Source organism: Bombina bombina, chromosome 6, assembly GCF_027579735.1.
Source record: "Bombina bombina isolate aBomBom1 chromosome 6, aBomBom1.pri, whole genome shotgun sequence".
Classification (NCBI taxonomy): Eukaryota; Metazoa; Chordata; class Amphibia; order Anura; family Bombinatoridae; genus Bombina; species Bombina bombina.
The window spans coordinates 424,099,836-424,126,747 of record NC_069504.1 but is presented as its reverse complement, the minus strand read 5'-3'; the positions used below and the strand labels follow the sequence as shown (position 1 = coordinate 424,126,747).

Here is a 26,912-nt window from a genome sequence, read left to right as displayed (position 1 = left end):
TATCATCTATCTATCATCTATCTATCTATCTATCTATCTATCTATCTATCTATCTATCTATCTATCTATCTATCTATTTGTTTATATTTAAAATGTATATATTTATATAATTTAATTTTAAATAATATTTATGTAAATACAATTCTGCTATTCCACCTTAAGGAAGCAAATGGGAGAGAGGCTGTGATAGGGGCGTGGTTTGGAGCCAAATGCTGGTGCATGAGAGAGAGAGGGATACAGGAACTGCTGGGGATACTCAATCTGATACTACACACCCTACACAGCTGGAGGTGTGTGTATATGATCTGGTTTTAATGCATTGCTGGTTTTAATTGCATTTTTTTTTATTGCCATTGAATTTTAAGTGCGAAATGGGATTACCTCCTTTGGAGTTCAGTGATTGTTACTTGGATAGCCCTCAGTTCAGGGAGAGGCTGAAATCACACGAACTAGAGCTGGAGAAAACGAATAAGTTCATTAAAGAGCTCATCAAAGATGGAAAGTCGTTGGTTGCAGCCCATAAAAGTAAGTGGAATATGCATGTGTAGAATTCACTCTGAAAGCAGTTGTATATTGGCAGAGGAATGCAGATATGTCAGATGCTAAATCTCTATTAACCTCTTAGCTGCAAGAAAGGGCTACTAAGCCATATATTATAACTGTGTCTGGTAGCTGAGTCCTTGAAGAGCAGCTTTTATTCATTGCAAAAAATATCACCACAAAGTCACATTTATGCATCAATTTGTTTACTATTTTTAATTTGCGCCATGCAGAGTTTTTAACTGTATATTGTGATGCATGCAATTATTGTTCACACCTGTTCAACACACATTAATGACTCAGCCTCTGCAATCCTTGTCCTTGGAATTTATCTGTAATAATTTGTTATGCAGTGTCTTTTAGTATGACTGCCATCCTAATAACAATCTGTATAATAAAGTAAATCATGCATTGCAGAGATGTCCTTGTACTGTATCTCAAATTGACAGCTAATGTAAAAATAACTTGACATCATATGTATGACACACCATAAACATATTTATTTCAACTTGGGAAGTTTATGTAGTTTACAGATCATTTTCACCTGTTTATTTGTTAATGCTTACCATTTTGTTATAAAAGCAACTTGCTGTATTTTGTTGACTTGTTCAGGTGGCAAAATAGTAAACCATAAACTATGGGTTGACATATTTAGATTAGTAATAGGAGGCAGCCAGGGAATGTTATGTGTATGTAGTTATAATATGATTCATCTATAAAGTTAGGACCCTATAGCAAAATTATCTGAACTGTGGTTCATTGGTTTTATGGGTTTTTCAAGTTGTGCAATAACTCTCCACCTTAATTCTTATTTGTAAACAAAATTGCTACCAATGTAATGATGCAAATGTCAGCACAGTGTGATACCCATTACAGTAACAGTTGACTGATGATTCAGTGATGCCTTTATTACTTTACTATATGACATGTCACATTACAGCACCTAACCCTTTATGTTAAACATTGTCAGAGAAGATGTAATGATTTCTGAAATTGAATTCTCCTAAACAATGGTTGTCCAGTGCCACTCCTAAAGGGCCACAAGTAGGCCTGGATTTTATAATAGAAATATAATCCAATTGTCCGTGCTCTCACAAGGAGATAATGACATTTGAGCCTGTTTGTTGTCCTTGAGGACCTCATTGCAGCCTGACTAGAAAGTATGTTAATGTCTGATTCTGGAAGCTACCACATCATATAAAAAATCATATAATTTCCTCAAATTGTAATTTCATTACTTATGTTTAATGCCTAGCTAAGGGAAGCCCACTACTAATCCTGTATAGCCCTGCACAATCTATTTTGTATAGTTTTTTGCAAGAGAATAATCTCTTTGAGGGACATGGAATAGTTTGTCTGCTGGAGTGTGCATCCAGCTGTTTGACACAAGAAAGAGACTGAAATGTTATTGTGCATGTGCAGCGCGCTTCTGTCTGACTGAAATGTTATTGTGCATGTGCAGCATGCTTCTGTCTGACTGAAATGTTATTGTGCATGTGCAGAGCGCTTCTGTCTGACTGAAATGTTATTGTGCATGTGCAGCGCGCTTCTGTCTGACTGAAATGTTATTGTGCATGTGCAGCATGCTTCTGTCTGACTGAAATGTTATTGTGCATGTGCAGAGCGCTTCTGTCTGACTGAAATGTTATTGTGCATGTGCAGCGCGCTTCTGTCTGACTGAAATGTTATTGTGCACGTGCAGCGCGCTTCTGTCTGACTGAAATGTTATTGTGCACGTGCAGCGCGCTTCTGTCTGACTGAAATGTTATTGTGCACGTGCAGCATGCTTCTGTCTGTCATTCTCTTGCTCCTGTGACAGTGGGCAGCTGTCTGCATAGTTCCATAATGGCTTGGGCAGTCATTAGATGAATTGATTATGCCACCTTTAGAAAAAAATAGTACCTTTTTTTTATTTAAAATACTGCAAAATATACTTATATTACTCACCCCCCACACACACACACATTAAGGTCTTATGTTAACACATTTAGTCTTAACAACATATATGTGCTGACGGAGTATGATATGCATTTTTATTTTTTGGATATGGACTTTATGGGGACTTGAAACACAACTTCTTTTTTCTTTCAAGATTCAGATAGAGTCTACAACTTTCTAATTTGCGTAGTTATCTTGGTATTCTTATTTGAAAAACATACCTAGGTACGCTCTGGAGCAGAAGTGCTCATCTGGCAGTTAGCTGCTCATTGGTGCCTGCACATATATGCCTCCTTGTCATAGGCTCACTTAATGTGTTCAGCTAGCTCTCAGTAGTACATTGCTGCTCCTTCAACAAAGGATACAAAGAGAATGAAGCAAATGTGATATTATAAGTAATCTGGAAAGCTTTTAAACATTGTATGTTCTATATGAATCGTGAAAGAAAAAATATTGTGTTTCATGACCCTTTAAGAATGGCACATTATTACAGCGATGGGAGTTAAATGTTATCAGGTCAGATAGTCAAACCAATATGATGCACTATTCTTTGTATCAGTTTAACGAAGTATTGCTGAAGGGAAAATGTGCCTGTGGAGTAACCATAGATGTTATAATTGGTCTTGGAAAAACCTACATCAGGAATTATTAGTTGTACTAGAGTCCTTGTTTTTAATCAAGTGCTGTCAAGAGAAATATTAATTTCAAATGAAGTGAAACAAAACACTGACCTTGTAGAGATTTCACTCAAATATTATCTGAAAAGCTTTTTTTGTATTAACTGAAACGCTTATGTATACTTATTAGACTCATTTATTCTTCACTCGTCATTATATAAAAGGGTAACTATTTATATTACCTCCCTGCAGATTTCCCAAACTATCTACAGTATTAAACCAATTGCTTGGTTATAAATACTTTGTAATTATATGACATCATTACTTTACATAAAAAAAACTCACTTTCATTGTTTGGATTTCTGTTCTACTAAATATATAGTTCTGTAATAATCCACAATGTTTGTCGTGTTGTGGATACTTATTGTAGAACAATACCTGATATCTGCACTTCATTTCTTTAGTAATTTTATTGAGCTTATAATACACATTATGGTACAGTAGATAACAATTATGAACATTTTTCTCTGACCATCTCCCGTATTAATAGTATGTGCAAAGTGACTCACTCTGTATCATTCATATTACTTAGTTGCCACGTGCAGATCTGGATTACATTTTAGAATATTATTAGAATCCACTAAAATTTACAGACCTATAGATTTTATTGTTAATGGGACATTTTAGTCTATCATTGAAATGCACACGAGTGCTTTTAGATGAGGTTGAAGTCACTAGGATGTCTTGCTCATACACTACATTTTATTGCTGTGTATTAATATGTATTTAATAATTGCCTTTATGCCCCTTTTTAAAGGTCTATTCCAATGTGAAAATAAAATTCTGTATTTCATTTGCAGTGAATGAAAAATAAATATACTATTTAGTCTACAGTGTGATCTAACAGGCAGCCTGCCCTTATACTATGATGGTCTCTTGGGCATTACATCCAAGGTCAGATATCTCAGCTATGCAGCACAATGCTGTCATTGCATTTGCAACTAACTTCCTTTTCATGAAGGAAAATACTCAATCAGAAACTTTGTGATAGTTTTTGTTTTCTAAAGTGACAGTAATCATATATAGAAATGACTTGGGCTGATACGTTCAGTTAGTGTTAAAGTTATTATAAACAGTAAACCTCCCAGGTCTCACCATGTTGCATCTTTTTCATTTTTTGATATTTACTCTAACATTCCTAGTAGCATTTTCCTCCCTTTTCATTCATCTTATCTTTTTTTTCCCCTGCATTAATTAAATGTAGTTCTTGTGTGAGGGACAGTGCACACTGCATAGCCTATGAATGGAGTAATAAGAGCAATGAAAGTTCCATAGTACCCTCTCTACATCAGCAGGAAATAGCTCTGGTAGGAAAGACTTTTATGTTGGCTTTATAGGCCATGGCTGCAGCTACTATGCGACTTTCAACATGTCATGTAAGCAGATCTTTGCAGATGTTTCCGATTTCAAGTTTTCTGTCCACTAGTAGATTGGAACGTGAAGAAAAGTATCTGAAGATACCCTGCTTTGATGTGCAGTGCTTGTTTTGTATACATCAGTATGAATGTTGATTGGGTGGCAGTATTTTATAATAAAAAAAAAAAAAAAAAAAAAGTAATAATAATAAAAAATAAATAAATATATATATATATATATATATATATATATATATATATATATATGTATGTATTTAGCTACATATATATATATATATATATATATATATATATATATATATATATATATATATATATATATATATATATATATTTTTGTATTTGAGACAAAGAGAATGCATATTGTTATTTAAAGGGAGATAATACTCAAAAGTGTATTAAAAAGCTCTCTGAAAGAGAAGCTTTTAAATGTGTTTAACGTGAAAGTAATAGGAATTGTGTATTTGTGCATATGTAATATGTGGGTGTATATTGCTCTCTGGGATATAGGGTAACTCCCCGCAAAAATTGTGTTTTATTCAGCAAAGGACATCCATTTAAAAACAAACAAAAAAAAATTATGCACTGTAATACATATTGAAATGCCCTGTTTTAGATGGAAGAGTGAAATTTGAGTTCAATGTTCCTATAAATGTATCTTTTCTAACTATAACTGTACATCTAGCTAGCACTGTAGTCATTTTATGTCCCTTTAAAGTCTTCATTGCTAGACAATCCCTTGATGCAAAAATAGATAGTGATACAACAGTCCTGAGGCTTATTTTCATTTGAACAACTTACTTTTAAACATAGAGATGTTAATTTTATTTAAAGTACTTTAAAGCTAAAGGGACATGAAGATCCAAAAATAAACTGCTCTATAATGGCAGAGTATTGTTTTTATTATTAGCTGGTACAGGTGGCCCTCGTTTTACAACGGTTCAATTTACACCGTTTCAGAATAACAACCTTTTTTTCCAGTCATGTGACTGCTATTGAAAAGCATTGAGAAGCAGTGCATTTATTAAATTAGCCAGTAGGTGGAGCTGTCCGCTTGTGTTGAGGCAAAGCCAAGCAAGCTGAAATGAATTAGTTTAATCAGACCTGAGCTATCGAGCAGATTTCAAAGGAACAAGATCTTCCTGTCTATAACTCCGTCCAGATTGGAATGCATAGAAAGAACTGTTTGCAAAAAAATGCAAGTGAATTCTGTGTTGTGTGATTATTTTATTAGATTTATAATGCTGTTTAGCAAATGTTTTTGTTCATTTAACTTAGTTTAATTATATATTCTGTGTTGTGTGATTATTTTATTAGGTTTATAATGCTGTCTAGCATTTAAAGTCTTCATTTCAAAGCTTTTAAAATAATGTATTAGGTGTTACTTATGACAATTTTGAGAGGGGCCTGGAACCTAACTCCCCCACTTCCCATTGACTTACATTATAAACTGGGTTTCAATTTACAACGGTTTCAATTTACAACCATTCCTTCTGGAACCTAACCCCGGCATAAACTGAGGGCTACCTGTATTTGTAGAGCGCTAACAGGTTCCGCAGCGCTATGAACATAGGGGGTATATAAAAAGGGGGTATATAAAAAACAATTACAGGGATCAAATGGGTAGAAAGTCCTGCCAAACGTTGCACTGTTGTAGTCGGCTCTTATGAAGGTGGACTACAAACAGCTGGGCTCATAGGAGCTCCGTTTTGGAGAGATTTAGCTTATGGTAGTGAGAGGACATCCAAGATGAGATATGAGAGAGACAGTTAGTGACACGGGTTAGCAAGTAAGGAGATAGTTTTGGTGCAGAGAGGTAGATTTGGGTATCGTTGGCATACAGATGATAGTGAAACCCGTGGGACTTTATTAAGGAACCTAATGAAGACGTGTAGATTGAGAAGAGAAAGGGACTGAGGACAGAGCCTTGTGGTACCCCAATAGAAAGAGGTAACGGGGCAGAGGATGCCCCAGAGAAGGCTACACTAAAGGTATGTTTAGACAGATAGGAAGAGTACTAGGAGAGAGAGAGCTGTGTTGCAGATGCCAAAGGATTGGAGGGTATGGAGTGAAAGAGGTTGGTCGACAGTATCAAAGGCTGCAGACAGATCAAGGAGGATAAGTAGAGAGAAGTGGCCTTTTGGATTTTGCTGTAAGTAGGTCGTTGGTAACCTTAATTGCTGTCTCTTTTGAGTGAAGGGGGCAAAATCCAGATTGCAGTGGATCAAAGAGGGAGTGTAATGTAAGGAAATGGGATAGACGTGCATATACTAGCTTTTCAAGAAGTTTTGAGGCAAGAGATAGTAGGGAAATAGGGCGGTAGTTGGATGGGGAGGTTGGATCGAGAGAAGGTTTTTTGAGGATAGGTGGGACTAATGCATGTTTAAGAGATTGAAGATATGTGTGAGTATAGGGGTAAGGGTAGAAGAGAGGTAGGGGAGTAGTGGTGAGGGGATGGGGTCGAGGGGACAGGTAGTGAGGTGAGAGGATAGTATAAGGGCAGAAACTTTTCCCAAGTAAAACCACATTTACTGGACTTCTTTTTTTTAAATGCTTATTTGTTTCATTGTTTTAAGCTCTTTTCTGCTACTGAGTAGATCTTGACTGGTAAGCTAGATAGAAATAGCATACATAAGTATCCCAGATCTCTCAACTTTCCTGCATATTGTTGTATTGTCATGGATTTGGGGCTCCGCCATGTTGTCCCTCTTGCAGCTTTGCCTTTTCTAAAATGTCCTGGTTTGCAAAGTGCCCATGTCCTGACCCACAGAGCTCTGTTTACTCAGCACTCATACAAAATACCCTGTAAATAAAAATAAGACACTTGCAATTTAGCATCTGCACACTGAAAACAATACAAAATAAAATACTTTTTGTAATGTAAACCCCAAGCTTCTCAATTAGAATTGGGATTTATCGATATACCCTTTATATATACTTTTTTTTTTTTTCTTCAATGAATATGCAAAAGCTATTTTATAGAATTATGCAAATAGAGGTGTAATGCTGATAATTAGATTTAATACAACTGCATTTTTTATAAGTTTTTTTTTTTTTAATTTTTTTTATTGAGGTTTAACTTACAAACATATAAATATAAAAAATGTCTTACAGTGTGATAATCAGCAGCACGTTAATTCAGCTTAGCATAATAATCATGGATAACATAGTGTGCATGCATGTCATAATAGAATTACATGCCATACCTCATTTTAATTATATATATAAATCCCTTTATATGGAAATCTAAAGAACCATTAACAATTTCCCCCTTTTGGAAAAGAAAACCAGCCACTTTTGGACTGCAAACTATAGGTTAAAATTGAAACGGGGGATATGAGGGATAAGGAATGAAAGGGAGAACCACTTGTGGGTCTTTTAGCATTTAGTAGCAAATTAAATGATATGATGATATGAGAGCCATTATTATGGAGTGCTAAAAGAATACAAGATATAACACATTACCCATGATAGCAGACAGATATAAAGGAAGCTATGGGCTGTGATATGAATGGGTATGGGCGAAGGAGCGGGTTACAAAGTGTGTTAGGAGGACTAGCAGAGTTGGTATTTAAGACAACGTTGTGATTTAGCTAACAATAGGTTTAACAAGAGCCAATAACCTGTTCTTTCACGTGAAACCTGTAGTTACCAGTTTTAACATATTCTGTGGCAAGCAAAAACTGAACTAAAGCTAACATGAATAAAGTAAGGCTAGAGCAATTTCAATACTTCTTATTATAGTTCAGCACTTCAATATTTAGAGGTGAATAACCCTGCTCCTAAATGGGTGTATAGTTGTTCATGAGTGCCTAAGGGATAGGTTTTAGGCATCAAAGTATAGCCTCTGGATGAATTAAGAGAGCCAGGGGGGAATCTAGACATATTCTAATTCCAATGATACAGTATAACATAATATTTCTACTCACCAGTGCAGGATTAGTATGAGCAGAGCAGTTTACAGAAAACACAATACAGTTAAAGTTTGTCCTGAGGCTCATAAAAAGAATACATGAAGCATTTAAGTATCAAAAATACAAGGAAAGGAACATAAGTAAATAAACAGCAACAGGGGTCAGCTTGAAGCTAAAAAACCCAAGTAATGTGTGGGCCCCAAATATCTAGTAAGGGAAAGTCAACGACTATTATTGAGTTTCAGACAGAGTCCTCATAAATATAAAAGTTCATTAATTGTCCTAAGATACACCTTATATATGTATGGGGGTCACAGTCAATGAGAAGTAGCTGTCTCTATCCCACTCCAAGTCATGGGAGAAGGTGGGTACAAGATGGGCTAAGGAGCTCATTGAATCGCTGTAGTGTGGAATCGGGTACAAAACCTATTCTGCAGCCCCTTGAGCCGGTCCATTACTGTGCGAGATACGGGAACCACCGGGGCCCACTGTCTCAGCCTCCGTCAGCTGTGCCTAATCCATCGAGGTGCCAGATCAACCCCTGACCACAGCACCACAGGCGGTACGTTTCCATTAGCGGCCTGGATATCAGGTATATGAGCCGCAATACCGGGGGGTACTGAGGAAGCTTCTGCATTCTGTGAGGCCTCCGGAGGAGCTATAAAGGGTTGGGTGCTATTATCTAGCGTTATGGGCTGAGGCTGGATGTTGAGTCTCCTAATAGGTAGATAGGTCGGCTCCTTTATCGAATCCGGCATTCTTGTTGTTTGGCCGGTGTATGTAGGCTTTGGATTTAGGAATATGATACTTGGCTCGAGTTCTAGGTTTTTATAGTGGTCTTCGATAAGCTGCGTCATCTCAGCTTCCCACCTGGCTAGGGCCTCCATTATCCTTAGGAGCTACTCCACTATATGAATATTTGTTTACAGGCTTGGTGGCTCCCACAATAAATCTGCTCTAGTTGGCGTCTTCATGCAAAATGACAGTGATGTAACACTGCTATACCCCGTTTACCGGTGGGGGGTGTTGAGACCTCTCCTAGAAAGGGCCGCTGTAGGCCTCAACCCTCCGGATCGGTAAGATGGTGCAGTCTCACAATAAACTTGACAACACTCAGTTGTGCTCAGTCTCCTGAGGAACAAACTTAAGGTTTTAGGGATAAAAGTAAAGAAATACTGCTGATAAATAGCGAATTTCAACAGCAGTCTGCACGCAGCTTCCAATATTGCATCCATTCAAGATGCTGCCCAGAGACACGCCCCTTTAAATATACTTTACTTGCAGTAACAATGTTATTGGCTGTACTCCCTGCCAGATTGCAACAAATTAAAGGATACTTACCTTGGGGGAGGCTATGCAGGTATGGAAAGTAACGTGATTTTAACCCTTCGCTCCTGTTATACATTATGTATGCACTGCTTTATTTGTAACACACTGCAGCGCATAGTAACATTTACTGTTCATTTTAGTAATCAAGTTTTATTTGTACATGGTCTTAAATTTTCTTTATTATTGCTAAATGTAGCATTATGTCTTGCCTGATTTTTTTAAATTCTACAAACATTGTAGCTTTTAGGCATCTCTCCCTCCCCCATACTAAATATCTTGTAATCAGTTGCAAGAAATCTGAGCCAGAAGCATTTGGCACGTTTTTACCTGTCCAGAGGATGCGAGAGCTGAAGCTTGTATAATCTAACTCTGTATAAGAAATTAAATTGGAAATTATTAACTGCATTATTATGTAAACAAATAACTTAGCAAATCCTCAGTATCATATCAGATTCTTGAAATCAATTTCAAAATCCTTCATCGATGGTTTTATACCCCATCACGCCTCTAAAAACTATACATAGTTCTAACCTTTGCTGGAGATGTGGAAAAGAAATAGGTAATATGGAACACATTTGGCGGACTTGTATTTTTTTGGGGGAGGTTGTTAAAGGGATACTAAAGCCATATACCATGCATTTTTTTTTTTTATTTACTCCTATCTTCAAACTTTCTTTGTTCTCTTGCCATCTTTATTTAAAAAAGCAGGAATGTAAAGCTTAGGAGTTGGCCCACCAATAAGCAAGCACCAATAAGCAAGCACTATCCAGGTGCTGAACCAAAGATGGGCCGGCTGCTAAGCTTTACATTCCTGCTTTTTAAATAAGGATAGCAAGAGAACGAAGAAATATATAATGGGAGTATATTAGAAAGTTGCTTAAAATTGCATGCTATATTTGGGTTTAGTATTCCTTTAAAGAAACTGGGACAATGCTGGGATGCAAACTTCCTTTAGAGCCCCTCATTCTGCTCCCTAACAAATCGCTTAATAAATATCTCCTGTACAATTGGCTTTAAATTGCCAATAACGGTGCAAAGTGTTTCATTCCTATTATGTGGAAGTTGGACTACACCCCAACAATAGGTAAATGGTTGGATGAAATGAATACATTTTACAATTAGGGCAATATCACTTTATAAAAATGACAAGACAAGAGTTTTCTGAGATTTGTATTTGGAATGTACATTCTGCAGTTTCGTTAGCTGTCGAATGTAGAAGAAAATGGCCACGTGCTGTGTTTGTCTCTTTTTGGAGCCGGATTTCTTGTGAAAGTGCAACTCCAGATCTTAATGTGTTTCACTGTCATAAGAAGAAACCCATCTCTGGAAAGGGATGAATGCCGTGAGCAGCCACCTTTTTTCTTCTTCCACATTTGGCAGCTAACAAAACTGCCGAATGCACATGCCTAATTTTATACTTTATTTGGGAACATTTTATAAACAAATTCATGGTCTGTGACATGAGATGGAATAACTTTGATAGTACTTTTATGTTATTGATGGCATATATACTAGTACCCTGTTTTACCAGACAACTGGTTGTTTTCTTTTTTTTCTTTGCTGTTATAAGTTTTCCTTCTAAACATTTTTTAATAAAATTGCTAGTTCTATAGACTTCACAGATTATACATACCAATTTGTATGAGTCTAATTAAGGAATGACTGTTATCTGTGTTCACATATTTGTAATCTATAATATTGTTTGTCATTCTTTTTCTTATGTTGTTTAACAGCTTACTACTACAAATGATAAAAATGTAAAAAGAAAAGAAAAATAACTTACCCCCTATAAATAAGCTCTCCATTGGTCTCTTCAACAATTTGCAGCATACATTTATAACAAAAATGAGATTTTCCTGCAAGTTTTTAAAAAATTATTTTGACTCTCTTTTCCTGACGAGGTCATATGCATGCTCAGTTTGTGCCAGTTGACCTAAAAGGCACTTTAATTGTTCAGATCTCAAATTTCTGGCTTGAATTTCTGGGAAATAATTAATTTAGGGCTAGCTTCACTTCATTTGGCATGAACACTACTAAATCTTAAAAAAAATCATGCCTTTATTTGCTGCCAAAGCAGCTTATTATAGTAATGAAATTTGTCAACAACATACATTAGGAACCTATTTTTTGGGGCGACAAATTTAATTTAGATTGTAATTACCAAAGTAATAAAATGGTTCACGATTGTGACTTTTTTAGCATATAATTAGCATGAGTGATTGTGCATATTTAGAAGGCAATGCACACAAGGACTCTGTTAATATTGACTTTAAAAATAATCCTTACAATAGGGCTTGAATAATACAGGGTGCCAGGTTGTCATAGCAACCAAAAATGTGACTTGGCGCCACAGTCTTTTGAGCAATGGGGGATGCTTCTTATACTCTGGTTGCACACAGTGCTATAATTGTGAAAGCACAGAAATGTGCTGAATATAACAGCATATAGTTATGGAGACGGTACAGAAAAGGATTGAACATAGTATGCTAGCTCCTTAGACAGCATACCAGCAATATACTTGGGTAGTGTATGGACAAAAAAAAATTGAGCATCCAAAAAATGGTCAAGATATATTTGTTATCAATCCACAGTATTCGACACAGAAAAATTTGCAAGCCAGGTGGTAGTTTCTGGGTGGGCGCAGTGTAATACTTTGTAGTTTTATACAATTTTCTTCTATCTAAAGCACAAATTAATTACATAATTTATTTAATTATAATTTGTGGAATAAAAATGTAACATTTTTAATATTAGCTAATTGAAACTGACTTAATTTAGCTGGGTAGTCAGTCAGGTTGTGCACACGTTAAAAAGGTTCTGGGGACCACTGATAAAGGAGATGTTATTGACTGTCAAAATGGAGTTGAGATTGTTGCAAATTGGTAGATATGACTGTAAGCAGCCTTATTACCAAATCAACATTATGGGCATTTGGCAGCTTTGTTGACTTTGGCTCTTTTCAGAGCCGGATTTATGCTTGTGAAAAATCACTACACTAAGATCTGAATTTGCAAACATCTTAGTGTGGTGATTGTTCTCAAGCATTAATCCAGCTCTGCAAAGGCCTGGAAGTCAACAAGGGGCCACCTACTAACACATTCAGCAGCTAAAGAAGCTCCTGAGTGCCCTTGTCTAATTCATTGTATATTACCCTGACATGCTTGTAAGTTGAGGACTCTGAACTCAAAGTTCTGTCTAATTGTCCTAAAAGACAAGTTTATGAAGTTTGAGTAAGAAGAGTGTCAGAATGAGCAAGATTGATAAAGATTCTTGTAGACATCTAACTAAAAAGTTTAAGGTAAGTGGTACTAGCAGTAGAAAATCGTGCTCCTCAAATTCTCAGAATTGAAACGCCCACAATATTCAGAGTTAAATTACAGAAAAAGGGGGCAAAAAAAAGTATTGCAGTTTTTGTTCACTATGCATTCTTAAACATTTTCTACAATTTCAAAGTGTTTCATACCCCTTTAAGTGGGGTGTAGCACCCAAAAAAACAAGCACTTAAATTGGTCAAGAGACCCCTCTTTCAAAGCAGAGTTTTTTTTTTTTGCCCATGGACACATATGGTACAAAATCAGGAGGTCGGGTTTCACCTATAATGTCCCTTCAATACATAGAGGGTCAATTTTGAAAACTGCAATCCTCTTTCATTTGATTGGTCATGTGTCTTATCCGCTTCAAAATCAGTGTTGTAAGTTCTTGTGACCAAAAATATATAAAGTATTTTAAATATGAGCCACTATTATATAAGCAGTTTTATGACCTTTTTAACTGTCAAGTAACCTTTATAGTAATAAGGATCACCCGGCAATAACTGCTAGCCTCCTTTTGTTGAGCTGTTTATGCAGGACCCTGTGAGCAAATGAAAATATACAGATATTAAAATAAATGGGAGAACAGGGTGAGTGTTAAGTTAAGATAATACGTTTTATACTTTCGTTTAACTATTAAATTAATTTGGACATTGATAAGAGCATACTTGCATTGTCTAAATTGGTTAGGGAAAGAAAGGTCAAAATTTAAATTTGCATGGGTGCATATCCGTTTTCTTCAGACACATTTTTGCAATATCTTTCCATCTGCAAATATGCATCCATGAAAAGTGATTACTGTTTATTAGAAGCATCTGCAGCTCTCTGAACTTGAATACTGGTGTATGGGCCCTCACAGCATATATGTGTATGCAGCTGAAAAACAGTTATATTTTGTACTAGAAGCTTTGTTGCTAATAGAAGTATATTGCAAAAATACTTCTATGTAAAATTTAAACGCACCCATGCACATAAGTAATAGGACTGCTTTAAAAATAATAATATTGATTTGTGTAAAGCAGAACACACACACACTAATGATGTTCTAATTGAATTCTTTCAAATTACTTAAAACTGTCTTTGCACTGGGTGGGGAAGTGATTTGGTAGTGAAGGGGTTAATAGAAACCCATTCTTCCTCAAACTTAGAACTTATTCAGAAGGACATTCCGACTGCTTGGATACCGATTCAATTGAACTACATTTATTAGCTTTGTAGGAAGCATGGGCCTTTTGCAATAACTCTGTTGTAAATGTTCTTGATGCTCTTATGCAACTGTGAAAGGAAGTGTGATTCCATAAGCATTTATGTTCAAAGTGATAGTTGCTGCAAAACTTGCTCTGTTACCACATACAAATACATTTTAAAACACTTATAAACTATTGTTTTGCTTTGGGAATATTGTCATGTTTGGCACATTGAGTTTTTTTTTTTATAGTGACACACTCTTCAATTTAACCCCTTCACTGCTAAGCCATTTCATACTGCATGTGCTAAAGCCTTTCTTTGACATTTGCACTTTTTAATGCATTTTCTGTGCATTACCAACACTAATCAGAAGTATTTTTTTCGGCAGGCCATTTACTTTCTACAATTAGCTTGCTCAAATTCTCAAAATTTACAAAAAGCCTCCACCCAGAGTGCAAACAGGTGATATTTAGTTTCATTGTAATCTATTAAAGTGATTGTCTATTTACGGCTTTTGGGAAACATCTATGCATACTTGATGTCGCTATGATGACTGTCGCTATTTTGTTGTTTTTTTTTTAAATTTATAAATCCGCAATGTATAAAATTTTATATATTATATTGCCCTTAACAGTGGTTCCTCTGTCTCTTTACAATTCCGGCATTCTAACACTGATGTAGAGAGTAGTCCCACCCTCTCTATATACGTAGTCAGCCAGACGCGCTCACGAGGTGGTAAAAATGTGCACATATGCAAACCTCGGCTCTATAATACAATGTAAACAATAAATCACAAGCTTAATTGTTTACTGTTGGAGTGCAATTGCGGATCTTACTTGCGAGCTATCATGATACCCCATAGACAACGTCAAGCTCTGATTGAATTGTAAGTTTTAACCGGCAGAAGAAACGCTGTCAGTGATAAATGTGTGGATTTTAATGAGTTAAGGCTGGGTTTCCCTTAGCTTACCAATGAGCATGTGTGAAATGTGAACGTGCATGGAATCATCGCTTCAGATTCTGTGGCTGCACGTGCACAGAACACAGGGGCCTGAGACATAAGTTTTAGGATGCAAGTGGGGGTGCAATCCTATTGGCTGTAGCCTGCAACGTAATCAGGAAAAAAAATGAGCCTCTGCGAAGAAAGTGAAATAAATTAAAGAACTAAAGACTTGATCAATGAATCAATTAATGAAAGTGCCATTTAATTAGTTATGCAGTGTAAACGTTGTGGTGCAAATGATTGAAGTTGACATTCACTTTAACAACAGTGTGTCATTTGTTACTAAATGTTGCAGTCAAACGCTACTCTTGCTTTAAGTTACGATTCTATACTTCTTTTTTCTAATAGAAATAGTTGTTACTCCAGAATAGAAACTTTAATTATGTTTGTGCTCTTTAAATATTTGTTTCTTTCTTATTTTCTGCGTAATCGCACAGTATTAGGGATAAAAACAGCACAGAATTATGATTTGAAAAACATTTCAATAACCAATTAATTGGGTAACCCTGTTAAATCGGTAACCAGGTTTTATAATCGCCTGCTTTATTATTTCCTGGATAGCTTAAAGGGATACTAAACCCACATTTTTTTTCTTTAATAATTCAGAAAGAGGATGCAACTTTCTAATTTACCCCTATTATGAATTTTCTTCCTTCTCTGGCCATTTTTGGTTTAGCAGAGCTTGCTGATTGTTGGGTAAATGCAGCCACCATTCAGCAAGCGCTACTAGGGTGCTGAACAAAAAAAATATATAAGCTTACATTCCTGCTTTTTCAAATAAAGATTCAAAGAGAACAAAGACAAAATGATAATAGGAGTAAATTAGAAAGTTGAATAAAAATGCATGCTCTGTCTGAATCACGAAAGATAACAAATTTGGGTTTTGTATCCCTTTTTAAATGTACATTTAAAAATAGAAGCCAGGATGCATTTGTCCTTCTACAAACTGGAACAAAAAATGAGTCTGGTAGTTACTAGTTAATTTTTATTGCTAATAAGTTCATATATCAGTGTAATTTCACTAAGCTATAGTAAACAATAAAGGAACATTCTGATGCAAAAAGGACATAAATACACGTTGAAAACTGCAAAAGTATTAAACACTTGGGTAAAGTCCCATTTTGGAGGAGCAATGCATTCTTGCACCCTTTTCACAATTCTCGTCTATTACCTTGCGTATAAGCAAACTATTCTAAAGTTGAAATGAAGTTGATTTTAGTTTTTTTTTTTAGACTAATTTGTTGGATGAAAACCCAATAAGGGGCTTTAAACCCTGTGGGATCGTATATCATTTACAACTGTCTCTAACAGGACTCAGCAGAGAAGATAAGACACAGAAAAGGCTTTTAAAACTTACATGTTACAAGACGATCATGATTTTATAGAGACTAAAACTTTACAGTTATTTCTCCAATTACAACTAATATAATTATTTAAAAACACATCTGCATATTATTCTTGTGCTTTTTTTGCATTGCATAGATAATTACTGTATGTGTTGCATTTATTTAGTGTTTAATGTTCCTTTTAACGCTTCAGTGTGCCCTTCATACAATAAACATTATCTTTACTGCATTTTATTTTTGACATATAATTAATAATCCATTTAAACTGGGGGGGGGGGGGGGTGTTATAAATTTAAACTTAAAGGGACAGGAAACACCAAAATGTTCTTTCATGATTTGGATAGAACATACAATGTTAAAGAACTTTCCAATTAGCTTCTATTATCAAATGTGCTTCATTTTCTTGTTATCCTTTGCTGAAGGAACAGCATTGCACTACTGGCAGCTAGCTGAACACATCTAGTTAGCCAATCACAAGAGACAAAAGTGTGCAGGCACCAAACGGCAGTAAGCTCCCAATAGTGTAGCATATATTCATATTCTTTTTTTAATAAGGGATACCAAGAGAACAAAGCACATTTAAAAATCAAATTGAATTTAAAAGTGTCTTAAAATTACGTGCTCTGTCTGAATCATGCAAGTTTAATTTTGACTTTCCTATCCCTTTTTAAAGAAGTAACATTATATTTTAGACTACATAGGTATCTGTCTTGGCAGTGTTATTCAGTTATTTAATGATATATTTTAATTGTCAAGATGATTAATTAGCACAACAAGGCAGAGGATTGTCACTGCATGAAGTATGTTGTTATGGGTACATCACCTGTTGGTTACAAGCACATTTATAAAGCAATGTTTTTTTTTTGTGTGTTTTTTTTTTTACAGCTTCAGCTTTCGTTGCTCAATAACCGGCCAGATTTTTAAACTGTGCCAGTGTGAGCACAGGCTGCTTAATTATCATGAATGAGTCACAGATTTTTTGTCAGCTTGTGGGCTGTGGGGACTGATACACTGAGATATAATCCAAGTCAAATGCTTTACATTTATCTATGTGCAGTGTTGATATGTTATCAATACAATACCATAAATACTTACAGGAAACTAGGGAACATTAGGAATTTGCAGGATCACAAAATGAACCCAGGAAAAGATCAATTTCTAGCAGTAAGAGATCAGAGGAAGTACACAGAGACGATTCATATCCATTTCTGAGGCATCTCTGTGGAATAAGCATGTTAGTACCTAAAATGTCCGATAACTGTGTATATACAACTTGTGTGACTAGTTTTCAGCATAGTTCCCTATAAGATGAGTCACATAAAATACTCTCTCTCTAGTGTTACCAAGAATAATATGAGGAAGGTGGGAAATCTTTCCAGGTCTACTGTAGAACCTAGAGTCTTTGTCGCAAGTCTTTGAGACTTTGAGATATTTAGCTAATTATTTATTTTTGAACATTTTTAAATATTTTCCCAGGTATTTAGAACACATATGTGCTTGACATCAATGCGCAGCAAGTACAGAATTAATTGCTGCCTTACTATACATTGTTTTGTTCTTGCAGGAACCACCCCCAAAAAAATGTGTCTGGAAACGTAAAACTTGAGATGTAACATAAAGTACTTATATTTGCATTATTAGAATATTGCGGTGATGAAGTGCCTTTTTTATGCATCACTTTCAGTTCTCTAAGAGTACTTCATTAGACAGAAGCATATAATATATGCAGGCTTTGTTTACTCATATTTGGAATGAAGTGTACCTTGTCTTGCAGTGTGTATCCTGTAATGTGTAAGGTTGCAATGGCTGTATCATTATCCTTTATTATAGGGGTCAGTAAACTTTTTTTCTTTTCCTGTGAAGGGCCAGATAATAAATTCATTATATGGCCAAAAGTATCTGAACACCTAATCATCAAATCTATATGAACTTGTTGGACATCTCAGCCCAAAACCATTGGCATTAATATGGTGTTGGCCATATGGTATTCTTAGTTCAAAACTAAATCTAGCTATTATCATATACTGATTTCTAAGCCCTTGAAGGCAGCCTCTTATCTCAATGCATTTTGAAAGTTTTTCACTGTGCCATATAGATAACATTGTACTCACTCCTGTTAAAATGCAAGTCTGTCAAAAATAACTGAGATAAGGGGGCAATCTGCAGAGGCTTAGATACAAGGTAATTACAGAGGTAAAAAATATATTAATATAACCTTGTTGGTTATGCAAAACTGGGGAATTGGTAATAAAGGGATTATCTATCTTTTCCTTCTTTATATAAGGAGAGTCCATGGCTTCATTCCTTACTGTTGGGAAATACTGAACCTGGCCACTGGGAGGAGGCAAAGACACCCCAACCACAGGCTTAAATACCTCCCCCACTTCCCCTATCCCCCAGTCATTCTTTGCCTTTCGTCACAGGAGGATGGCAGAGAAGTGTCAGAAGATTTCGGAGTAGTTCCTTAGGAGTGGTATCTGCCCTTCGATATGGGGCTGGAGTTTTAAGTAGTCTTGTCAGCCTCTTAGTGAGAGCATAGACGAAAGTTAGAGGGGGAACTTTCTGGATCGCAGTCTGCTACCTCTAGGCTTCCCGCTGCGGAGGAACCAGTCTTTAGATTTAAGATTAAACACTTAAGTTTTCTTCTAAAGGAGGCTTTGTCTACATTAGAGGTTCCTGAGGCCAAGTTGCCTGATGAACTTTTGATCCCTAAATTAGACAGAGTTTATGAGGACAGGGTAGCGGCACTAACTTTTCCTGTACCTGTAAAAATGCCGAACATTATTAAGAATGAATGGGATAGAATTGGATCTTCCTTTTCCCCTTCGTCTGCTTTAAAAAAATTATTCCCGGTCCCGGACTCTCAATTGGAGTTGTGGGGTTCCATCCCTAAGATGAATGGCGCTATCTCCACGCTAGCTAAGCATACTACTATCCCTCTTGAGGATAGCTCGTCTTTCAGAAAAATGCTTTAGCATACGGTATACTTGTTTCTCGGTTGCTGGAGCTGCGACCTACTGGTACAACTCCTTATTGGTATTGATCGAGGTGGAGGGTGCCCTCGATGTTATCCAGGAAAGAATTAAAGCTTTGAGAATTGCTTATTCTTTTATCTGTGATGCAAACATGCAGATTATTCGCCTGAATGCTAAGGTTTCTGGTTTTACAGTACAGACCCGTCGGGCACTTTGGCTGAAGTTCTGGTCTGCGAACATGACTTCTAAGTCTAGACTACTTTCCCTTCCTTTTAAGGGAAATATTTTATTTGGTCCAGGCCTGGACTCCATTATCTCCATGGTTACAGCGGGCAAGGGTGCCTTCCCACCGCAGGATAAAAAGAACAAGTCTAAGGGACAAGGATCTAATTTTCGTTTGGAAAAAATCCCAACGTCAGCAGTCCTCCTCTAAGCCCGAGCAAACCAAGAGTACTTGGGAGCCGGCCCAATCCTGGAATAAATCCAAGCAGAACAAGAAGCCTGCAGAGACCAAGTTGAAGGGGCGGCCCCTGGCACTGGGTCATGTAGGGGGCAGACTGTCTCTGTTTTCAGACGCTTGGTTCAGGGACGTGCAGGATCCATGGGTCCTGGAGGTGATAGCTCAGGGATACAAGATAGGTTTCAAGTCTCAACCACCCAAGGGTAGATTTCTCCGAAAAGAGGGAAGCCTTTCTGTGGTGCGTGTGGGATCTGTCCTCCTTAGGGGTCATTGTCCCGGTTTCTATTGCAGAAAGAGGTTTGGGATACTATTCAAACTTGTTTGTGGTCCCAAAGAAGTAGGGAACTTTCCACCCGATTCTGGACCTAAAGTTCTTAAACAAGTTACTAAATGTCCCCTCGTTCAAGATGGAGGCAATAAGGGTCCATCCTTCCTCTAGTTCAGGAAGGACAGTTCATGACCACTATAGATCTGAAGGATGCCTACCTTCACGTTCCAATCCACAAGGATCACTACCAGTTCCTAAGGTTTGCGTTCCTGGACAAGGACTTCCAGTTCATTGCACTTCTGTTTGATTTAGCTACTGCTCCAAGAATTTTTATGAAAGTTCTAGGGGCTCTCCTGGTCGTTGCCAGAACCCGGGGTATAGCAGTAGCTCCCTACTTGGACGATATTCTGGTACAAGCACCATCATTTTGTCTGGCGGAGGACCATTTGGTATCTCTTCTCTCTCTTCTACGATCTCATTGATGGAAGATAAACTTAAAAAAGCACCAGGGTAGAATTCCTGGGTACTATAATAGACTCAGTATCAATGAGGATATTTCTAACAGACCAGAGACGTTGCAAGCTAGCTTCAGCATGTCTTGCCCTCCGGAGCTCCTTATGGCCATCTGTGGCTCAGTGTATGGAGGTAATTGGTCTCATGGTGTCCTGCACGGACATAATTCCCTTTTGCCAGGTTCTGTCTCAGACCGTTACAGCTGTGGATGCTGAGGACAGTGGAACGGCGACCATTCAGATCTGTCTCAACAGATTTCCCTGGACAACCGATAGAGAGAATCGCTCTCTTGGTGGCTCTGTCCAGATCATCTCTTCCGAGGGACATCCTTTCTAAGACCATCCTGGGACATTGTGACTATGGACGCAAGCCTATCAGGATGTTTGTGGTGCCAAGAAGGCACAGGGCCTGTGGTCTCAGGAGGAACGCTCCCTCACGATCAACATTCTGGAACTTCGAGCAATATTCAATGCTCTGAAGGCTTGGTCTCTGGGTTCATTCCAGTTTATCAGATTCCAATTTAGACAATATAACCTTGGTGGCTTACATCAACCACCAGGGGGGGAATGAGAAGCTCCCTAGCAATGAGGGAAGTATCTCGGATTCTGGAGTGGGCGGAGGCCCACAGCTGTTCGCTGTCAGCGATCCACATTCTGGGTGTGGACAACTGGGAAGCGGATTTTCTCAGCAGACAATCCTTTCATCCGGGGGAATGGTCTCTCCATCCTGAAGTGTTTGTGGATATATGCAACAGGGGGGGATGCCGGAGATAGATCTCATGGCTTCTCGTATCAATACCAAGCTACCCAGATATGGGTCGAGGTCCAGGGAAGTATCTCGGATTCTGGAGTGGGCAGAGGCCCACAGCTGTTCACTGTCAGCGATCCACATTCTGGGTGTGGACAACTGGGAAGCGGATTTTCTCAGCAGACAATCCTTTCATCCGGGGGAATGGTCTCTCCATCCTGAAGTGTTTGTGGATATATGCAACAGGGGGGGATGCCAGAGATAGATCTCATGGCTTCTCGTATCAATACCAAGCTACCCAGATTTGGGTCGAGGTCCAGTGATCCTCAGGCGGAGCTAATAGATGCATAAGCAGTGCCTTGGAGGTTCAGTCTAATCTACCTTTTCCCGCCATTACCACTCCTTTCTCATGTAGTGGCCCGCATCAAGGAGGAGCAGGCGTCAGTGATACTGATAACTCCATCGTCGCCGTGAAGAATGTGGTTTGCGGATCTGGTGGGGATGTCATCTTCTCCTCCATGGAGGTTACCTTGTCGCAGGGATCTGCTGGAACAAGGTCTTTTTGTTCATCAAAATCCTAGATTCTCTGAGGCTGACTACGTGATTGAACACTTAGTCCTAGCCAAGAGAGGTTTTTCTGAGAGAGTTATTGATACTCTCATTCAAGCTTGTAATCTGGTTACTCATCATATCTATCATAAGGTGTGGAGAACCTATTTATTCTGGTGTGAAGAGCATGGATTTCCCTGGCATAAAGTTAAGGTTGCCAGGATCCTATTGTTTCTCCAGGATGGACTGGAGAAGGGTTTTCTGCCAGTTCCCTGAGGGGACAGATTTCGCCCGTCTTTTTTACTGCACAAGAGACTCTCTGAGCTTCCAGATGTACAGTCTTTTGTTAAGGCTCTTATTAGGATCAGACCTGTGTTCAGATCTAAGGCTCCTCCTTTGAGTCTGAATCTGGTTCTTAAGGTTTTGCAACAGGCTCCGTTTGAGCCTATGCATGAAATTGACATTAAGTTGTTGTCCTTGAAGTTTCTTTTTCTACTTTCTATTGCTTCCGCGCGCAGAGTTTCTTAGATTGCCGCTTTGCAATGTGAGCCTCCTTATCTGGTGTTCCATTCTGATAATGCTGTTCTACATACTAAGTTAGGGTTTCTTCCTAAGGTTGTGTCAGACTGCAACATTAATCAAGAGATTGTGGTTCCTTCCTTGTATCCTAATCCTCCTTCTTCGAAGGAAAGTTTGCTTCATAATTTAGACGTGGTTCGCGCCTTGAAGTTTTATCTTCAGGCTACTAAGGATTTTAGACTAACTTTTTCCTTGTTTGTTGCCTATTCCGGGATGCGTAAGGGTCACAAGGTCTCTTTGACTTCCTTATCTTTTTGGTTAAGAAGTGTTATCCGCTTAGCTTATGAGACAGCGGGACATAAACCTCCTCAGAGAATTATGGCTGATTCTACTAGAGCAGTGGCTTCCTCTTGGGCCTTTAAGAACAAGGCCTCTATGGATCAGATTTGTAAGGCGGCTACCTGGTCCTCCTTACATACTATTTCAAAATTTTACAAGTTTTGATGTTTTTGTTTCAGCTGAAGCAGCCTTACAGACTCTGGTGCCCTCAGATTAGGGTCTGTCTCTCTTTTTGTCCCTCCCGTAATGATTCAGTGTCCTCTAGAGCTTGGGTTAAAGTTTCCCAACAGTAAGGAATGAAGCCGTGGACTCTCCTCATATTAAGAAGGAAAACATAAATTATGCTTACCAGATAATTTAATTTCCTTCTGTATAAGGAGAGTCCACTGCCCCCGCCCGTGTTCTACGATGGGCGGCCCCCTTAATTATATATTTCTTCTGGCACCTTTTTTTTTTTTATTTATTAATGTTTTTATTAAATTTTTCACATTACAGGAAAAAGAGCATTAATGGTCATACAGTGTTTATAGGTATCCTTCTGAGATAACTTATTATAAACATTTCAAGAGACTTAAGAATATTTGCGCGAAATAAGTACAATAACAACAAAAAACAAACTTTCCGGTCAGTGCTTCCATATATTATTCTTAATGAAATACATGTCAAATATCAAAATTATTTATACAGGTGAAAGGACGGAGGGATCTCCTGTCGCATTTCTAAGAAGAGGGTGGCAGGCTAGTAGATTTGAACTGATCCCAGTAAAATTGTACATCGTGAAAGAAATCAAGTTTTTGTTTTTTATAATAACCATACTTTTCTAGGAAAAATAATTCATCTGTTCTGTTTATCCACATTTGTCTTGTGGGCGGTGTCGTTAACTTCCACTGTCTGGCTATAATAGATTTGGCACTGTTTAGTGCTATCTGAAAGACTACCTGTCTTATCTTACAATAATTACCAGGTTTCTGGTTAAATAGGGCATGAGGCGCTAACAGTGTATAATTTGAACTAAATAAGAATTTTCCTAGTTTTTCTACCTCTGTCCATAAGGTATGGAGTTTTCTACAGCCCCACCAGATATGCGTCATGTTGCCCACTTCTCCACATCCGCGCCAGCAGGCACCTAGGGAGCTGGGATATAAGTGTTTCAATCTGTGTGGCGTCAAATAACATCTTGTGAGGATTTTAAAATTAAGTTCTAAGATACTAGCTGACCCTGAGACTTTATGAGAGCGATAGAACCTTCTGGCACCTTTTTATACCCTGATATTTCTCCTACTGTTCCTTGTTCCCTCGGCGGAATGACTGGGGGATAGGGGAAGCAGGAGAGGTATTTAAGCCTTTGGCTGGGGTGTCTTTGCCTCCTCCTGGTGGCCATGTTCAGTATTTCCAAACAGTAAGGACTGAAGCCGTGGACTCTCCTTATACATAAGGAAATTAAATGATCTGTTAAGCATAATTTATGTTTTTAAACAATAACAATTCTGGAGTAGACTGTCTCTTTAAGACCATCTCCAAAAAGCTGGAGGATGGGATGATGGGATCGCAGTAACTGTCTGCACAAATTAAGTTCATGTGATGTAGCCTGACTTCCCCATTACATGAATGTAAGGTGACAGAACACTCTAGGGGGTTATGTAAAAGCATCTAAATGTTAAAGCTTTATGTAAATGTCTGAAGCTAAAAATAAGGTGCATTTGTCCACTGAATTATTGATATATTAACCAAGACAGAAAATGCAAATGTTATTTGAAGACCTGCAGAGTCTCTCACGTGGTGCCAGTTTTTTGCCCTCAATATGTCTTGGCAGTAATAATGAGCAGTTATGTAGTGGTCTAATCCTGTATGCCCATACTGATTATATCAGAATTTATCTTACAGTATATCAAATAAAGACAATATATAAACTATGCTCCTCTAACTAAAATTATAGATTCTCAGTTAATGAAGGAGTAAATTAATAATCTACAACAGACTCAACAGCAATAAAAAATTGAAAAGCTGTACAAGGAATTTGTAAATGTTCTTATTAATATTGATTGGAGGTTGCGTTTTCAGTCTTCAGAGCGTGTGACTTTGCCTTTATGTTTAAACCTTTAGCAACGATTAAAGTGAAAGTCAACCATAGCGTTTTTGAAACGCTAGGGTTGACTGTTGAAACGAATAAAGGGCACTTTCATTCATGAAGTATAAGATACTTCATGCAGAAAGTGCCTTTATTCGTTTCAATCGATCAATGTTCTTAGCTGCTATATGCAGCCCATGCCCTTTTATTTGTTTCAACAGTCAACCCTAGCGTTTCAAAAATGCTGTGGTTGACTTTCACTTTAAACACAGTTTAGAGGGAGCTCCTTTATTTGTTTCAAGCGATCTCCGTTCTGTGCTGCTAAGGAAGCCCACGGCAGAAATGTATTTTGCTAAGAGGTGACGTTTTCACCTCTTAGCAAATAGCGTGCGGGAAATCCGGCTCCCAAGGGCGCTGAGCCAGATTTACTGCACGGCTATTGGCTAAGTGGTGAAAACATCACCTCTCTAGCAAAACAGCAATCTGCCGTGGGCTTCCTTAGTGGCTCAGAACAGCGATTGATTGAAACAAATAAAGGAGTTTTATTTTTTTTTAATAGTCAATCCTAGCGTTTCAAAAACGCTAGAGTTGACTTTCACTTTAAAGGGATAGTAAAGTGAAAATAAAAAGGTCATGATTCAGATAGAGCATCCAATTTTAAATATCTTTCCAGTGTACTTTTATTAACAAGTGTACATTGTACCCTTTGTTGAAGAGTTGTCCTAAATAGGCAACACTACTGGGAACACAGATGAGCCAATGGCAAGAGGTATATGTGTGTAGTCAGCAGCTAGCTCCCAGCAGTGCATTGCTGCTTCCGGGCCTATCTAGGTATGCTTTTCAATGAAGGATATCAAAGCAATATAAGTAAACTGGAAAATTGTTTAAAATGTCATGCTCTGTCTAAACCATGATAGTTTCATTTTGACTTAACTGACCCTTTCAGTGGACCAGAAAGTTTTCTGTAAAACGCAGGAGAAGAGAACTTGCCTTATAGGGATTTTACCATTTATATTTAGTGGTTTGGTTGTGTCTACTTCCTTTTTTTTTATCACACATTATGTGTTTATTCTGTCGTGTTAAACTGTGCACTTAGCTAGTAATCTGTGAGGCTCTCAAAGTTTTCTTAGTGAAAGGTTTTAGTTGGGGGATAAAGTATTTTTTTTCTGCAGTTGCACATTTCAAACTGCAAGTTTCATAGGAGGATTAGGGGTTCAGATTCAGAATAACATTTTTTACCCAAAAGGGTAAAATCTATGCTTCCTGTGCATTTAATTAAATGTTACATTTTTTTTATTTCAAGGGACATAAAACCCCCCAAAAATATTTCATGATTCAGAGAGTGTAAAATTATTAAAAAAAAGGTTCTGATTTACTTCATTTTCTTGGTATCCTTTTGTTAAAAAGCAGTTGAAAAGGTGTAGGAGCGTGCATGTGACTGGAGCAATATATGGCAGCAGTTTTATAATTATTATACATTTGCAAGAACAGTAGGTGGCAGCTGTATTTCCTGTCATGTACTGCTCCATCTAGATATCACTTCAACAAAGAATACAATGAGAGTGATGTAAATTGGAAAAATTTTAAACATTGTATGCTCTGTCTGAATCACGAAAGAAAAATATTGGGTTTCATGTCCCTTTTTTTAAATAGAATTTTAACTGTGCTGCATTGAAATGTTATACTGCAAAGGGCACAGAAACAGAACTGAAGATGCGTCCTGGTAAAACTGGGATAAAGTAGAGAAGGGCAGGAAGTTCTTTTCCTTATTCTGTTTTTGGAGTAAAATTATTTTATACATTTTCTATTCTGTTGCTGGCAAAAGCATTAACTATAAACAATAGGATTGCTT

General features: G+C 37.5%; 1 protein-coding gene across 2 annotated transcripts in view; it reads left to right on the top strand.

Annotated features, from left to right (window-relative positions):
- Positions 1-265: 265 nt before the first annotated feature.
- Positions 266-26,912, top strand: part of ARHGAP26 (Rho GTPase activating protein 26) — a 1,495,203-nt gene continuing 1,468,556 nt past the window's right edge. For both annotated transcript variants that reach the window (XM_053717161.1, XM_053717160.1), the window contains exon 1: positions 266-525. In XM_053717161.1, the coding sequence (XP_053573136.1) occupies positions 372-525 (154 nt within the window). In that variant the 5' untranslated portion in view covers positions 266-371. The remainder of the gene's footprint in view (positions 526-26,912) is intronic.